The sequence below is a fragment of the Macrotis lagotis genome, chromosome 1 (genome assembly GCF_037893015.1).
Source record: "Macrotis lagotis isolate mMagLag1 chromosome 1, bilby.v1.9.chrom.fasta, whole genome shotgun sequence".
Lineage (NCBI taxonomy): Eukaryota > Metazoa > Chordata > Mammalia > Peramelemorphia > Peramelidae > Macrotis > Macrotis lagotis.
The window spans coordinates 414,442,034-414,458,558 of NC_133658.1; the positions used below are offsets into that span (position 1 = coordinate 414,442,034).

General features: G+C 46.1%; 2 protein-coding genes across 5 annotated transcripts in view; both read right to left on the reverse strand.

Moving 5' to 3' along the window:
* Positions 1 to 226: 226 nt before the first annotated feature.
* Positions 227 to 10,390, reverse strand: REEP2 (receptor accessory protein 2). 2 transcript variants are annotated; one of them, XM_074212960.1, is made up of 8 exons: positions 9,898 to 10,022; positions 6,985 to 7,057; positions 6,753 to 6,829; positions 2,790 to 2,910; positions 2,445 to 2,558; positions 2,028 to 2,175; positions 1,749 to 1,882; positions 227 to 1,588 (listed from the first exon to the last, which is right to left on the reverse strand). In XM_074212960.1, the coding sequence occupies exons 1-8, from the start codon at positions 9,927 to 9,929 to the stop codon at positions 1,523 to 1,525; spliced, it is 765 nt and encodes a 254-aa protein (XP_074069061.1). In that variant the 5' UTR covers positions 9,930 to 10,022; the 3' UTR covers positions 227 to 1,522. The 2 variants fall into 2 exon arrangements, with proteins under 2 accessions (XP_074069061.1, XP_074069062.1); XM_074212961.1 differs by lacking the exon at positions 9,898 to 10,022 and adding an exon at positions 10,225 to 10,390 and having other exon boundaries at positions 228 to 1,588.
* A 1,426-nt stretch (positions 10,391 to 11,816) lies between these two features.
* Positions 11,817 to 16,525, reverse strand: part of KDM3B (lysine demethylase 3B) — a 66,046-nt gene continuing 61,337 nt past the window's right edge. For all 3 annotated transcript variants that reach the window (XM_074212939.1, XM_074212938.1, XM_074212940.1), the window contains 4 exons: positions 15,769 to 15,908; positions 15,188 to 15,364; positions 14,753 to 14,887; positions 11,817 to 13,248 (listed from right to left, as the gene is read on the reverse strand). In XM_074212939.1, coding sequence (XP_074069040.1) covers positions 13,168 to 13,248; positions 14,753 to 14,887; positions 15,188 to 15,364; positions 15,769 to 15,908 — 533 coding nt within the window. In that variant the 3' untranslated portion in view covers positions 11,817 to 13,167. The remainder of the gene's footprint in view (positions 13,249 to 14,752; positions 14,888 to 15,187; positions 15,365 to 15,768; positions 15,909 to 16,525) is intronic.

Here is a 16,525-nt window from a genome sequence, read left to right on the forward strand (position 1 = left end):
CATCTTTTCTTGGTGAAGAGCTGACTCCAGTAGTGCCTCTCAAATGCTTCTGTGACTCTCCAGTGATCTTATCTTACAATGTGTGATTTGGGGAATCAAGTTGGTTCCCCTCTTCTTTCCTCTGGGCTGCGTGCCTGAGGAGCCAGTGACCACTTCTTACTACCTAGACCCAGGATGTACAATCTGTGTTTCTCCCCAAACCTGCCTCCACCTTACTTCCACTTAGGTTGGGGAACAAAGAAACACCAGGGTTTTATTATAGTTTATTGGATCATCCCATGGCCAAGGGTCCAAGTGTCCAAGTGTCCAAGTTTTCCCTCCACAAACCTCATTTCCCCTTAATGTGCAAGCCTGTGGGCACACACACACGCACACTCATCCACACTCACACCAAATCATATGTTCACTCTTCCCTCCTATCCCCCTATCCCCCTACTAGCCCTTGCCCAAATCAATCTCTATTTGGCTTCTTCAAATGTCCCAAGGGACTTTTCTCCCCACCCACCCCCACCTTCCCCTCATCCTTAGAACTAGACGAATAGAAGCCAGAGGAGGGGGAAAGTTGAGAGGGGAAGGGGGAAGAAAAGAGGGGATTCAAGGAAAGTATTGGTCTAGAGAGGTTCCCATCCCCTTCTCCTTGCTCCTCCCCATCCCACCCACTATCCTGACTTTTGGTGGGAAATTGCTTCTTCTGTTCCCTTTTAATCTAGAGGCAATATGGTCCAAGTGTTCTCAATCCCTCCATGTTGGGGGTGGGGGGAGAAGCCATCTAGGGGCCCACCACTAGTGGGTGGCTTAAGCACATTAATCCATTTTTCAGCCAGTCTAAATCAACCAGAGGATCTGGGGCAGCCCAGGTCTAATAAAAAAGGAATGGGTGAAGAAGGTCAGAATATATGAGTTATGGCTGGAAGGACCCTTTGGCCCTTAACCACTTCCCCCATAGCATGCCGTGACATCCGGCAAGGCACTATGTGGGCCAGAGTGGGGAGGCTGGAAGGAACGATGCTCTAATGAGTTCCCTGATGTGGCTTTGTCCTCAGGACCCCTCTTAAGACTTAGACACACAGACACACAGATACACACATACCTCTCCAACCAAAAAGGCCCAAAGAGAGTGGTTCTTCCATGGATCTAAACTCCTCCTCCACCCCACCCCATCCCCAGCCTTGGCCCTTGTGGACCCAAACCAATGGTCCAAAGCAAGAACATGCCTGGCTCGTCAGCTTACTATCAACAGTTCCCAGACCTGTGATCCCTCATACCTGCCCACCCAACCCTGGCCAGATGCCTCACTGGGAGACCCCAGAGGCAGCATCTCACATTTTGGTTCTCAGATGCATTCAGTGAGAGAAAGGAGTGGGGGCAGGGGGATGCTCCTATGGAGGATATGCCTGAGGATATGGATACCCAGGGGATGCCCTCTCCCTGGGGGGCCCCTCAGTCTAGGAAGCAGCAGCAGTTCTGTACATGACTCCCCCCATTAGGGTCACTGCGCAGAGGTTGGGGGGGAAGTCTCACATCAGGCTGACTCTCCCCCACCTGTGGGCTTCTTCTTAGGCCGGGTCTTCAGCGTCTTGGTGATTGGCTGTAGGAGAGGGGAGGAGATTTGAGTGCTTGGGAGGGAGGATTCCTTTTAAGCTACTTCATCACCTTTTACCTTTGCCTGAGCTGAAGCCAGAAAGCCTAGTGGGGTGGCGCCATAGGAGAAGGGGCTGGTGGGGGGGGCAAAGGTCTTTGGGCCTCACCTCAGCTTTTGGCACTTTCTTGATTGGCTTGACACGCTTAGTGGTCTTGTCTCCCATGTCATCCTCAGAGGCTTCTGTTCGTGTGTCTGATTGGTTCCCACTTGAAGACCGAAGGTTCAGGCCAGGGTCATCCCCTGGGGAGAGGCAGAGTGAGGCTAGAACAAGGGGGAAGCTGACCCAGGTGGCCCTACAGACATGATACTCCTCTATTCCAGGCCCTCTAGCCCTGGTGCTCTGTCTTTCCTCTGGCTTGGGCTAGTTTCCTTAATTCGTCCTCACCTAGGTCCTCAATGGGGTCCAGGAGGCCACTGGCTGAGGGTCGGAGGCGGCCATCAGGACCATGCAGGGGCAAGCCTTCATCATCACGGATCAGAGTCAGGTCCTGCATGCTGAAGCTTCGCAGTTTTTCTGACAACACTCCCTGGCCCTGGGCAAGTGACAGACAGATGCTCAAGGAGGGAAAGCCTCCCTTTGACCAGCAAAGTTAACAGAAAAGCCATGCTCCCAGAGAAGGGACACAGACTTCCCTTCAGAGAGCAGAGAGGGTGAGGAGGAGGAGAGTTGAGCTGAAGGTGCTTGTAAGACATTGTGGAGAAAGGGGACAGAAGGGACAGAAATGACCTTCTGAAGCCACATCCAGGGAAGGAGGGGTGGAAGCCCTGAGAGCACACATCCTCCCTCTGGTCCCTCTGTTACCTTGGTAGCTGCAGTGACAGCAGCGTTGGCTGCCAGGTTCAAGCCCCGTTTGCCCACCCTCATCATGGTCTCATAGCTCTTGTCCCGGGCCTGTGTGATGTATTCATCAATTTCCTGCAGCAAGAGAGGAGGATGGAATGATAAACATGGCATCCAAGCCCCACCCTGGAGGACTGGGTCACTCTTGCCTGCCTGGCCACCCCAAGGCTGCTGGTCCAGGGCAATGGCTCAGGACAAGCCTCAGATGGTCACCAAAACCCCTTCTCTCCTCCCCCGATCTTGGACAATAATTTGGGAGAAAAGGTTCAAGGTATGAAAGAGAACAGAGGGTCAGCAGGGCCAAACCTTTTCCTTGTTGGAGAGTGTAGGATGCACAAATTTTCGATAGAGCACACTGGAACCCTTGGTATATGGAGACAGTAGCCAGATCACAAAGGCAATTTTCAGTTCAAAGTAGAAAGGAAACCTGGGAAAGGGCCAAGAAGGGCATTAAGATACTGGGCAGGAAGAGAGAGGGTCAGTGGCCTGGGGCCAGCCTTAGTTCCATCCACTAGCTGTGTGACCTTGGGCAAGTACTTTTCAAGCTTCTGAAAGAAAGGCAGCCGTGGAGGAGGGATACTGGAACCGTTTTATCAGGCCTCAGAAGGCAGAACACAGAGCAGTGGGCTGAAGTGGCCAAGAGAAAGGTTGGGACTTGACCTGGGCAGTGAGGTGGTATGGTGAATAGAAGGCTGGAGTCAGGAAGACTTGAGTTCAAATTCTAACTCAGATGCTTACAAAGTATATGAGCCTAAGCAGCCTCTCATCCCTAGTTTCTTCATTTGTAAAATGGGGATGATAATAACACCCCTACTTCCAGGTTTTGTGACTTAAATGAGGTAATATTTATAAAGTAGTTTGCAAACCATAAAGCCTTTTATAAATAAATCCCACCTATTGTTATTAACAATAAGAATGCCACAGACCATCCTCCTCCCTGGGCTCTCTGCTCCTCTGGCCTTTCCTAGGCTATCACCCTACATTGGCTAGACTCTCCTCCCTCCCCTGACTGGATTCCTTGGTGAATCAGTTCAATTTTATACTGTTCTCATCTATCCAGGTTCATTCCCCTTTATCTTATTGCCGATTTTGCCTTAACATTTCTTAGCCTAGAATCACTTCTATTCTCTGCTCACTGCCTTTTCTTTTATTCACGTGCTGCTTACTTAAGCTACAGAAAATCATGAAAGCTTGCAGCCTGGTCCACTACAGATCTAAGTTCAATAAACTCAACTGGGTCATTTCTCAACTCTTCCATGGATTCCTTTATTCATGCTCTCTCCTGAGAACCTTGTCAGGGTTCACTGTAAAAATTGAGGCCCCTGGGCAAGAGTTCCCTCTTCTCCCCATTTCCTCATCTTACCTAGTGGTCTTCTGCCATTATCTCCTCCTTCATCCCCTATTCTCTACCAGTCAATTCCTTATTTCCATCTCCCTCAACCCTCCTACCCCAAAGGTCCAATCAAATACTACCCTTTCTTTCACTATGTTCTTTGAAATCCTATCCATAGGCAATAAACTCCTCTCATCTTAAATCTTAACCTTTCCCAGTCTTTCCATCTTTTAGATATTACTGGAATCTGACTGACCCCCCCCCCCCCAGGACACAGCCCCCCAGGACACAGCCTTTCCAGTTCTTTCAATCATTCTCCTCAGCTAATTGGCCATAGCAAGGGATAACTCCTTGCTCCCTGTGGCCTCTTTTCTCCCAACCTCTGCCATTTAGTAACCTCTCCTTTGAAGTTCATGCTATTCATCTCCCACCCAACCAAAGTCCTAGTAACTGGTGTCTCCAGGTCACTCCCTTTCCTTTTTCAGTGAATGTACATGGCTCACAATCTTTCTCTTCTCCCCAACTCCTGCGCTCGTCCTAAAAAGCTACATGTACATGTTGACTTTCCCTCAAATACCCTAACTATGCAGTTTCTTAATGACCTCATCCTATGAAAAGTGGATAGAGCATTGAGTTTAGAATTAGGAAGGCTCATCTTCCTGGACTCAGACATTAACTAGCAGCGTGACCCTGGACAAGTCACATGTTTGCCTTGGTTTCCTCCTCTGTAAAATTAGCTGGAGAAGGAAATGTCAAATTGCTCTACTATCTAGTCATGAAACATAATTGAAACGACTGAACAGCAACATTCTCACCCTTCACTATAAGTATCCCAAGAATTCTGTCCTAGATCTTCTATTTTCTCTCTATTAAAACTTCAATTGGTGATATCAGATCACATGGATTTAATTGCCATCTCTACACTGAAGATTTTCAAATCCACCTATTCTGCCCTAACCTCTCTGCTGATCTTCAATTTCACATTTCCAACTGCCTTTAGACATCTTAAAATAGATGTCCAAAAAATATCTGAAACTTAACATGCCCCAAACCGATCTCATTATCTTTCCTCCTGAATCCTTCCTACTCTCTACCTTGCCCATTACCGTGGAGAATACCATCTTCTCAGTCCCTCAGGCTCACAACCTAGCAATTAACCATGACTCCTTGTTTTCCCCTTCCCTGCCTCTCTACCCTCATCCCATTCCCCCATCCAATCAGTTGACAAGGCCTATCAGCTTTAAATTTATAACTTTTTTTTTTAGTTTTTGCAAGGCAATGGGGTTAAGTGACTTGTCCAGGGCCACACAGCTAGGTAATTATTAAGTGTCTGAGGCCGGATTTGAAATCAGGTACTCCTGACTCCAGGGCCAGTGCTCTATCCACTGTGCCACCTAGCTGCCCCAACATCTTTCTCTAATATACCTCCCTTCTCCATTACCTCCAGGATCAAATATAAAATTCTCTAGCTATGAAAGCTTCTCATAACCTTGACCCTTCTTAAAATGTACTCTCCTTCCTTTACTTGGCTGTTCTTGTAGACACTTCATCTCCTTTCCCTTTTTCACTAGTTGTCCCCCCTCACCATTTCCATCTCCTGGCTTCTCCTGGGTTTTTTCAAGCCACTTTCTAAAATCCCACTTTCTGCAAGAAGCCTTTCCCAGGCCTCCTTAATCCTAACACTTTCCCTATGACCATCTTTAATTTTTATTCATTCAACATTTATCAGGGGCAGCTAGGTGGCATAGTGGATAGAGCACTGGCCCTGGAGTCAGGAGTACCTGGGTTCAAATCCGGTCTCAGACACTTAATAATTACCTAGCCGTGTGCCCTTGGGCAAGCCACTTAACCCTGTTTGCCTTGCAAAAACCTAAAAACAAAACAAAATTTATCCAGAATATCATGTCTGCATGTATCTATTTGCATGCTGTCTTCCTCACCAAACTGGGCTCCTGGAGAGCAAGAACCTCTCTCTGTATCCTCAAATTGGCCTAAAAGAGAGTAGGTGCTTCTTTAATGCTTGAGGGAGTGAGCTTTCCCATCACTGGAGGCTTCTTTGGTCACATGGCTATAGTAGGTGGTAGAGGAGATTCTTGGCCAGGTATGGCTTGGAATTGATGAGCTTGCATGTCCTTTCCAATTCTGAGGCTCTGTGCTTCCTATCATTACATCATATACACCTAGACCATCCAGTCCAACCTCCCTGTTTTACACGTGGGGAAAACTGAGGCCTAGGGGTGTTAGTAGCAGGAGCAAATTGTCAGAGGAAGGTTTTGAGGCCAGGTCATCTGATTGCAGGTTCAATGCTCTTTTCTGAGGGTTGCTAGATGGCCCAGTGGATAGAGTCCTGTGACTTGGGAGTTCAAATTCAGTCTCAGTCACCTCCCCCTTGTTGACTTCTGAGCAAGTCATATAGACTCTATCTAACTCAGTTTCCTCATCTGTAGAATGATATAATTAATAGCACCTGTCTCTTTTTGTGAAGATTAAATGAGGTAGTTGTTTCAAGTGTTAGCACAGTCCCTGATACTTGTTCCCTTCTTTCCTTCCTCTCCATTGAGACATGCCGCCTGAGTCATTTATTCTTTCTCAATCTCAGTATCTTTACCTGTCTAAAGGGAGCAATAATTCTTGCCTGGCCTAATCTCTCAAGGCAGTTATAATGATCTAATGAAATATCTAAAAGGATTTTGGAAAAAGCATAAAATGCTAATGCAAACATAAGAGGGCATTATTACTGCTATAATAAGACGAAAAAAGAGATGAGAGTCTGTACTGGAAACAGGGTACAGGAGTTTCAAAACAATTTTCTGACTTGACTCTGGAGTTTCCATCATCTGCCAGATCCAGGAGAGTGTGGGTAGGTGGGTGGGACTCTTTCCACTAGAAGAGTGGGAAGGGGATTTGGGAACTGATGGGTTGGAAACAGGACTTACCAGGACAGCACAATGTCAGTGAGGGTCTCAGCAGTGGTGAAGAAGGCAAACACAATCCAATACATCATCCACTTCACCTGTGGGCAAAGCAGGAGGTGTGTGGAGGAGTCATGTGGGCTACACATACCCCTCCCTCAGCTCCTCATCCCACTTGGACCTTAGGGATCTTACCTTAGTTCTCCCCTCTTTCCCCCTCCCCCCTTCTAGGAGGCAGGAAGCCCCGAACACTCACATATTCTTTCACATTTTTTGTCTTGACAGCTTTATAGGAGGAGTAGGCCGGGTACAGTGTGCCAAAGATCAGCCTAAAGGAGAGGCAGAGACAGTCACTGTGACTCACAGCCCAGGTGAAGCCCTTCCTCATCACCAAAACCCTCTTTTCTCCCCTGCTTCTGGCTAGGGGTCTAGAGGAGCAGAAAGAGCTTGTGAGATTTTATCTGAGGGATCTTCTAAGGCAGGTAGGATTCTTAATCTAGGATCTATGAGATTGTTCTTTAAAAATATTTTGAGTAAAGACTAACAAGACTGCCTTCTGTGGCAGGTGGGGGGAGGGAAGTGAGATTGGGGGAAAACTGTAAAATTCAAAATAAACAAACAAATAAATAAATAAACTATTTTGAGGACAGCTAGATGGTACAGTGGATAGAACAGGACCTGAGTTCAATTTTGGCATCAATACTTGCACAGCTGTGTGACTTTGGGCAAGTCCCATTGCCTTAAATAAAAAAAAAATTGATAACTATTTCATCATAATTGCATTTTTTTTGCAATTTGATTAGTCTATGCATTTAAAAACAGTATTCTGAGAAGGGTTCCATAATCATTATCAAGCTGCCAAAGTGGGATATGACATAAACAAGGTCAAGAGCCCTGTTCCAGGGGAAAGGCACCAACGTCTTTGGACCTGGGTAGGTGGAAGGAATGAGAATGCCAGTTTGAGGTCCTAGGGCCAGAGCAGAGTCACTGCCCACCTTTCCAAGAGTCAGTATGTGACTTTCTCTCAGCCCAACTCCCAGAGGGCACAAAGGGACCTTTTCTGTTTGAGAAGTCCATCTCCAATCCCCTGGAGGGATGTGTTGAAGCCAGCTGGAAATGACAGAGTTGATTGTTCAGGGAATATTTACACTTCAGAAATTAGCAAAGACCACAAATCAGGGCTTGATTTATTGTCTTGCTGATTGTTTGACTTATTTTTTATTTTTATTTTTTTAGGATTTTTGCAAGGCAAATGGGGTTAAGTGGCTTGCCCAAGGCCACACAGCTACATAATTATTAAGTGTCTGAGACTGGATTTGAACCCAGGTACTCCTGACTCCAGGGCTGGTGCTTTATCCACTTCACTACCTAGCTGGCCCTGATTGTTTGACTTATTAAAGGAGTCATTAATAATGCAAATTAAACTACAGACTCTGTCTTTTTCATTTTCAAGAATTTTTTCTTTTGTTTTTGGAGAGCCAGTTGTTAAACATTTACTGGCATGCCTCAGCCCTTCCCAGGGCACAGCCTGGGAGGGGGAGGTAGATGTTAAGGAGCCAGTTTTTCAAGAGAACTGGAACTCAATGCCTTCCTGCAATCCAAGGGCCTGAGGATATTCGACTCCAAGGACTCTCACAGAGAGTGGAGGCCTTAGAAGGAGGGGAGTGATCTGTCATGGGGCCAACCAGCTCCTGAGATGGCATTAATTATGGCAGTTTTTCCCTTCCCCACTTTTAGTCCTTCCCCTCCCCACTGCTTTGCCTTTAGTTTTTATGTATATATTATTCATTTCTCTATGCACTCTATGCAGTGGATAGAGAAGTGGCCTTGGAGCCAAGATGCAAGTCCCATGCTGGTGTGGTCTTGGGCAAGTAATTTAACCTTTCAATTTCTAGGTTGCTCTTTAAGAATGTAAGTTGTTCCTGAGGGACCTGCTATGGACAATGCCATCCACATCCAGAGAGAAAAAAAGCTACAGAATCTGAATGCATACTATGTACTTTTTAAAATCTTTTTTTTTAATGTTTTTCCTTCCTTTCTCATGGTTTTTCCCCTTAGTTCTAATTCCTCCTTTACAACATGACTAAGAGGCAAATATGTTAAACAGGAATGTCCATGTACATTTTTACCAGAGAGTTCTGCTGTCCATATGGGATGGAGGGAGGGAAGGGTGATAGAAAAATGTGGAACTAATAAATTTGCAAATGGATAAATGTTAAAAAAAACTACCATTGCATGTAATTGGAAAATAAAATGTAAATTATTAAAAAAAAGAATATGTTATAGCAAAGCTTCCCATTTGCCCTGGCAGAGCTTCCTCCCCGAGAGTTCCCCGAAGGCTAGGTCTTTCCTTTTTGTCTATGGTCCCTGGTGTCTGATCCCAAAATAGGTGCTTTTTAATTGAATGATGACTACAATGGCCCGGCCCGGCCCGGTGATGTCCATGGGAAAAGAGCCAGGAGGGGCTGCTGTTTCACCTTCAGGAGACCCTGGGACCAAGTGGGGTGGACGGAGGAGCGCGTCAGAGGAGGTAAACCGGCAGGCACGAGGCCGGGGAGGGAAGTGTGCGGGGTGTGAAGCCCTGGAGGTCCCGGGCAGCCCCAGCTCGGGCATGACCTAGCTCCTGGGGCTGGGACTCGGCACGGGAGCCTTCCTTTCCCCCGTTTTCCCTAGGATGGAGGCAGGGAGTTTGCAGCTGAACTCAGACACTTCCCAGCCATAAGACCTTGGACAAGTCACTTAACTCCGGGATTCAGGGCCATGGCTAGGTGTCCTGATTGCTGTCCGGTCACTGGACCCAGACGGGTTCTGGAGGAGAGTGGGGCTGGTGACTTAGCCCAGCACCCCATCCCGTCCCTGCGCTTCCTCCAGGACACACCACCGCCAGCTCCGACACAATGGCCGTGCGCCCCCCGAAGCGCAGCCCGGCCTCCCGCACGTCTGGGCCGTGCGCCTTGGGCAGGTCGCTGTACCCCGTTTGCTGTGGGGCCCCTCGTCTGCAGCCGCGGCAGAGCGGCCAGTCCTGGAGCGGCCGCGAGGAAGCTGCGTGCGGGGCGGCCCGGGCGGGTCTCCGGGCCCGGCCGCTGTCCCCGGTGCTGCCGCCGCCCCCGCCCCCGCCCGCGGCCCCGCGCCTCTCCCCAAGCCCCCCCCCCGCCCCGCCCCCACTCACACCACCAGGCGGGAGATGATCCAGGACACCATGGCGGGGCCGGGCGGGCCGGGAGCCCCGGGCCGTGGGATGGAGAAGCCCGGGCGGGCGGGCGGGCGAGCGGGGCGGCGGCGGCCGTTAAAGGGGAGGGCCCTGCAGCAGGCGCGGGGCTGGCGGCGGCGGCGGCGGCTCTTAAAGGGGAGGCCGCGGCGTCGGCCGCCCGCGCAGCCCCTCCCCCCGCACCTGCTCCGCCCCGCCCGCCCCGGAGCCCGCGGGCCCGGCTGCCCCCTCTAGAACGGGCTCCCAGCGTGGCACGCCAGCCCTGGAGCGGCTCCTATGTTTAAATACCTTCACCTCCGGAAAAAGCACTATTTAGACCAAACGAAAACCCAAGGCCAGTTTCCGTTTTCCCTTTGTACGTGGAGGCGGCCGGAAAATTCGGAACTCCCAGATCTTAGGAAAAAACGAACGTTAAAAACATGTCATTGGGAAAGAAGGAAAAAGAGCTCAAGAGCCTGTCACCAAGCGTTTGCGGCCTCGGCCGTGCGTGGGGGACTGAGGGCCCGAGCCCAGCTGTCGGCGCCCCTGCGCGCGGCCTGCCGGGCAAGCACACCTTGGGGGCAGCGGGGGCGCGCCGCTCCGAGGACCCCCACAAAGAAAGGAAGACCAGCGGGCCAGAGGCAGCAAGGCCAGGAGGGCTGAGCCGGGGCCGGTATAGCTCCCACAGGGCAGTGCCTGCTCCAACTGCTGCCCTAATTACTGAGACATTTATAGCCAAAATGTAGGCTATCTCTCATGCTAACTTTTACTGAAGCAGCAAAATCCCAATTTCCATTGTATTTCACATCTACAGCGTCCTCTGATCCCATTGGTGCAATGTTTTCAAAGCTTCCACCCCCCCATTGTCTTTATAAAGATGGTACATCCAAGTTTATTGTTTTCACCTTGAGGGGAGTGGGATAGGAGGAAAGGAGAGCATCTGAAATTCAAGGTTTTTGGAAGTGAATGCCAAAACTTGTTTTTGCATGTAAGGCTGGGTGGGTGGAGAGAATAAATAAGATAAATTAGGGGGTAAAAAAGGTGGTACATCTCAAAAGGGTCCCTCCCAAACTTAAACATATTTTAAAGCACCAGGTTTAATAAATGCCATTCAATTTCCATGAACCCTGACATCAAAATTTTACTGATGGCAATTTATTCTGGGTCTCAAACACTCCAGAAATTAGCTATCTCAGAGCTTCCAGAAAAATATCCCGATGATCCTCTTCCTTCGGTTCAGCTCCCTCTTCCAACAGCTTTTTTCCACCTACTTTCAGCTCTTCCTCATCAAAACAATATGTAAACCATTCTAGCTATCTAGTTATAAAATGTCAAGGTTTGTTCTGGTCCCTTTACCCCAAGGTTGGCCTGGTGGTCGGTCTTCTTTACAGTCAAACAAAAGTTATTTCCTGCTTTTGTCCAAGGACTTCCAGTTTTAAAATTTTTTCATTTTGTCAAATGAACCACTTTCAAACATGTAAGAAACTTACTTTAAGGTTAACTAGGAAGAGTATGACTTGACTTTCTTTGAGAATATGTGGAGACTTAGCAGCTTCACAGCATTTGTGAGGAAAGAAAAAGAAGCCACTTAAAACTTGGACTAGGGTCTGGGACCTCTGCCTCAGCATAGATAGGAAAGTGTCTTATTCATTCAAAGATAAACTTCACAAAAATCTTCCTGCACTTTCTACCCCTAGAAATTCTTACTCCACCATCAATAAAATGTCAAAAAAAAAAAATTCTATTAGAAAAAACAATATTTGGTCCCATTCTGGCAAAGGTGCTAGCTACAAGTGCCAAAAGTCACGATGAATTTTCTGGTGTGTACTAGGTACTGTCTGTAATATCATCCAAAAGTCTGGCCCTGGGTTTAGGGGTAAGAAGTTAGTCCACTCCACAGAGATTTGTTATATTTTAATAAGAACATGGAAACCCCAATCAGCCCTTCACAAAATGAAAATACAGAAAATGAAATTAAAAGTATTCTACAGTAAATGACTTTTATTTTTTAAAAAATGAAGTAACTGTGAACATATAAACAAGCCTGCAGGGGGCACTACAGTACAGCTGAAAAGAAGGTAGATACACTTCCCAATGTATTTATTATGGGACAATGAAATCCATCATTTTCAAATGTTGACATTGAAATCTGAATAAAATTCCATTGAGCTTTAAAGTTTTGTTGAAAATATTTCTGGACAAAAAAACCTGATGTTGGAAATTAAATTTTCTTTCATGTTTGGAAAGTATTCTGAGTCCCAAGGGAACACTGGTAACAGGTGGAATGGTTCCTGGAGTCACCAGTGCAGGGACATATACACACCACAGCTCACAGACAGGACAAAAGTTCATTCTTGGTTTAATGTTCCCTCTCTGTAGAGACTGCTGGGATGGGAGGGGGAGGAAGGAAAGAAACCCTAAAAAGCCAATTCTTTTGAGCTCTGCTTTGGCTAATTTTGTGCTATTATGGACATTTAATTCCTAAAAACCATTTCTCTTCAAAGATTTTATTGAAAGGAAGACTAAATGTAATGTGCCTTTCCTCATAATCCAGGAAAACAGTTGTGATATTTCAAAAATTCTAAAAATATCTACTTTCATGAAATAGTAACTGTTTCACTACAAACCTAGTTTTTCACTAAATACACAATTCTCCTATTCCTGGAGCCTCCTGGGAAAAGCAGTGGATTCTCCCTGGGTTCTGCAAGTCTACGGTGTACAGGGGAGGGAGTAGGGGACAACTTTAGCCCTCCTCCTCAGGTTGGGTCACACAAAAGGTCATACAGATGCTGTCAGGCTTCTATGGGCCACACTTCAGAAAACGCCACCTACTGTACCTGCTGCTATCAGATCCCCCCACCTCCAAACATATTCCCAACTAACTAGGCATGAGGAAAGAAAAAGGAGAAAAAAAAGGAGAAGTGCCCACATCCTTGGTTTTGACTTCCTAATCACAAGAAAATGCAGGAAAACCCAGCGGTGTTTAGGTGATCTGGATTCCCAAAAGGCCGCAGGATGGGGGATGTGGCACCCTCAGCTTGAAGTCTGGAATTGTGTGTGTAACAGTGCGACTTTCCCGTTTCGACCATCAGTGTTTGAGGCAGCGTAGAAAACAGTGGCTGGAGAGTTTGTAATACTGACCGCACTGGATCCCAGTGAGGGGGTCCCTGCTCCAGCAGAGACCCTTGCCCGTTCCCTGTAAGTACTGTGAGTGAAAGGCCTGCTTCACAAGGGTTTGGAAACTAGCCACAACTAAGACCTCGCCAGTTTGGATTCATGAGCCTTCAGTGTGCCAACAGCATCCTTCACTGCATGGTAAATGATATTCTTCACCTGGGAGATTAAAAGGACAGAGTCAATCCCTGCCCATCCCTGTGAAGACAAACGAGTGTTTTGCTCTAACTGCAATACTATCTGATTAGTGCAAAGCATTCTACATATCATACCTCCCAAATGAAATATTATAAAGACCATCAAGAGCTAAATTCAATAATGAGCTCCCAGCATCAAAATGAACCATCTTAAAACATGGAGCTGAAGGGGACTTAATTTCCAAACAAACAAGATACCTTCACCTGATGACAGTGAATTTAGAAGGTAAGATCAAGCCAGACTAATAAAGACTGATAAGCAAGGAAAGTGCTTCCTGTTTACTTTCTCCTTTATTATTTGTATGTTACAAAAGCTTAGATGCACTGGTAGGCACCATGGTTGTGACCTTTAAATTTCAGAGTTTGAGGAGAACATGAAGGATAAAAAAAAATTCATGTACAGCTGTTTTTCAGTCACGAACACTTTATGACCTCATTTGCCATTTTCTTGGCCAAGAGAAGTTTGCCATTTTCTTTAAAAATAAATGACCTGCCCAGAGTGACAAAGCTAGTAGTAAGTGAGTCTGGATTTGAACTTAGGTCCTCTTGACCGTCTGGTGCTCTCACTGTGCTATCTAGCTGCCTCTATATGAGAAACATGGCAGAGCAATCCAAATCAATATCTAACCCAATGCTGGGCAAGGCAGCTGGAGTTCTAAAAGGAGAACCAGGAAGTCTTTGTGCCCAAGAATTCATTTTTTTTTTTTTTAGGTTTTTGCAAGGCAAACAAGGGTTAAGTGGCTTGCCCAAGGCCACACAGTTAGGTAATTATTAAGTGTCTGAGACTGGATTTGAACCCAGGTACTCCTGACTACAGGATGGGTGCTTTATCCAGCTGCCCCTGTTTTTTTTTTTTTTTTTTTTTGTAAGGCAAATGGCCACACAGTTAGGTAATTATTAAGTGTCTGAGGTCAAATTTGAACTCAGGTACTCCTGACTCCAAGGCCGGTGCTCTATCCACTGCACCAGCTAGCTGTCCACAAGAATTCATTTATTGATGGATCTCTTGGATGGTCATACTTTAAGAGTCACCTGACTTGTGACAAATGAGGCCATTAATCCCCCCACCCCCCCCCCTTTTTTTTTTTTTAACAATTAAGACTTGAAGGATTTTATGCCTAAAAATGCAATCTGTTTAAACGGAGAACCACTTCCCATAAAACAAGATATCTTCTACTCATTTGGCAGATACTGATTGGTAAAATACTTTCTGTTTAGTTGGTACAGTTAGATTTCAGACAGCAATTAGAACAAAGAATGTCTCCTCAAGTAGAATAATAGTAAATTATACCCAAAAAGATATTAGGTTGGAAAAAATAAGTAGACTCTTTAATATCAAAAACTTGGAGCAATATGATTTAGACACAACCAGTAAGACAACATCTCTAGAAAAATTGAGAATCTCCCCTTTCAGCTATAGTTTCTCCCAGAAAATGGATAATGTGTCTATGGGGCCTCATAATCACCTGCAGTTTATCCTCATGATTTGTGTGGGTGTTGGACAGATGTCTAAACTCCTGGGTCAAGCGGAAACAGTGCTTTACATGTTCAGGAGATACAAAATCTTCTGCCACTTTTATGCAACTGTACAGATTATGAACCTGAAAAAGATTTGGGAAAAGTAATAGGCACTAGAAGACATGGTGAAAAACTGAATTTTCTAACACTGGCTACTTTACTTCTTGCCTTACCATGCAAGAAATATAGGGGCAACTCCTATATATGAGAAGAATACGAGTATCAGTGTGTGAAACTGGTTTCCTGAGAGAACACAGCTGCTACAGAGTATCCACTGAGCTACAGATACTATAGGGGTTCAGCCTTTTACATTTTCAGTAGTCAATTGTCTGGTTTCAACTACCTCAAACTCTGCTTTTCTTTCTAGAAAACAGTACACCTACTTGATGAGGGGCTCCTGCAGGTATGAAGACAGCATCCCCCAGAAACTGCACAATTGCCCAGCCTTGCACACCATACTCCTCATAGAGACGCTTTCGAAGGGTCTGGTCCAGATACCAGCTTTGGTCATGGATTGGATCATGATCTGGAGGATTTTCTTGACCTTGCTCTTCTCCAACCTAATCCAGTCACCAAAGAAAAATGTGGATGAACTGTAAAGTAGCAGAAATCACATTCTACTGAGCCACCTGACATCCTGAAACAGGGTTTGAGTCAACCTGAACTGAAAAGTACTCTAATGGTCATTTCTTATAGGGAGGGGTTTAGGGGACGTTTAATACAAGGCACACTCTGACGGAAGCATAAGCACTTTATCCTGTGTCTATGTTGCAGGGGCCACAGGGTAAACCAGTGATAAAACTGTCAAGTAATTAGTTCACAAAAAAGATTATTATCCTGAGAATTCCTGGGTGAGTGGCAAGGCTCATATAGGCCAAGTCTCAGAGGCTCAGGTCAGCCTTTTCTTTGGAATCCAAAAATCATTTCTATGAATGAGAAAAGGGGTTGGCAGAGACCTCCCTACCTTTCGGAGAAGTTCTCGAATCTTCTCAGCATCCTTAGCTGCATAGATATGCCACAAAGCTCCAGGCTTCTCATTCCCTTCATGAATCCGCTGTTTTGTCACCTCATCAGCATCACCCTCATCAATAGTCTTCAGCACCTCTGAAAGGGCAAACAGAAATTGTAAACAGATTTCCACCAGCCAGACCCAGGCAGTTCTTTGCCACAAACTGGAAAAAAAAAAAAAAGTAAAGTCCAGTGATTATAAAATCATAAGTTCAGTTTCTTTCTGGAGAATTTCAGGATAAATCAGAAGATCAAAGGGTCAAAATACCTTCACCAAACCTTCAGGAAGAACAACTTAAACCTTCTATAGATAGACCCTTTCCCTTTTCTTAAGGAAGGTAATGAAAAGCCTGCCAAACTAATCATTTCTTAGGTCTAGACTACAGTCTATATACTCACAAGGTGGATGGGATGGGGTTTAAACACTGCTCAGGGACTTAAGGATATCAAATATATTCTACCAAGTCACTTGATAACAGCTAATTATGATAATAACATAACAATAACTAATATATAGTATTTATTATGAGCTAGATATGGTGTAATTATTATTCCAACTGGTCCTTCCAACAAACCTGGGAGGTAAGAGCTATTTTATTCTCATTTTACTGATGAAGAAACTGAGGCAGAGAGAAGGTTTTAGTGACTTGCCCAGGTCCTGAGGCTGGATTGGAACTCGGGATTCTCCAGGCCTAATGCCCTATCTACTGGGT

What these genes read in the sequence shown, in the direction of transcription:
- REEP2 (XM_074212960.1), bottom strand. Translation starts at nt 9,929, where the DNA reads ATGGTGTCCTGGATCATCTCCCGCCTGGTGGT. An exon ending in ATCATCTCCCGCCTGGTGGT is followed by an intron (nt 7,058 to 9,897) that starts GTGAGTGGGGGC and finishes CCTCTCCTTTAG; the next exon opens with GCTGATCTTTGGCACACTGT. An exon ending in CTGTCACTGCAGCTACCAAG is followed by an intron (nt 2,176 to 2,444) that starts GTAACAGAGGGA and finishes TCACTTGCCCAG; the next exon opens with GGCCAGGGAGTGTTGTCAGA.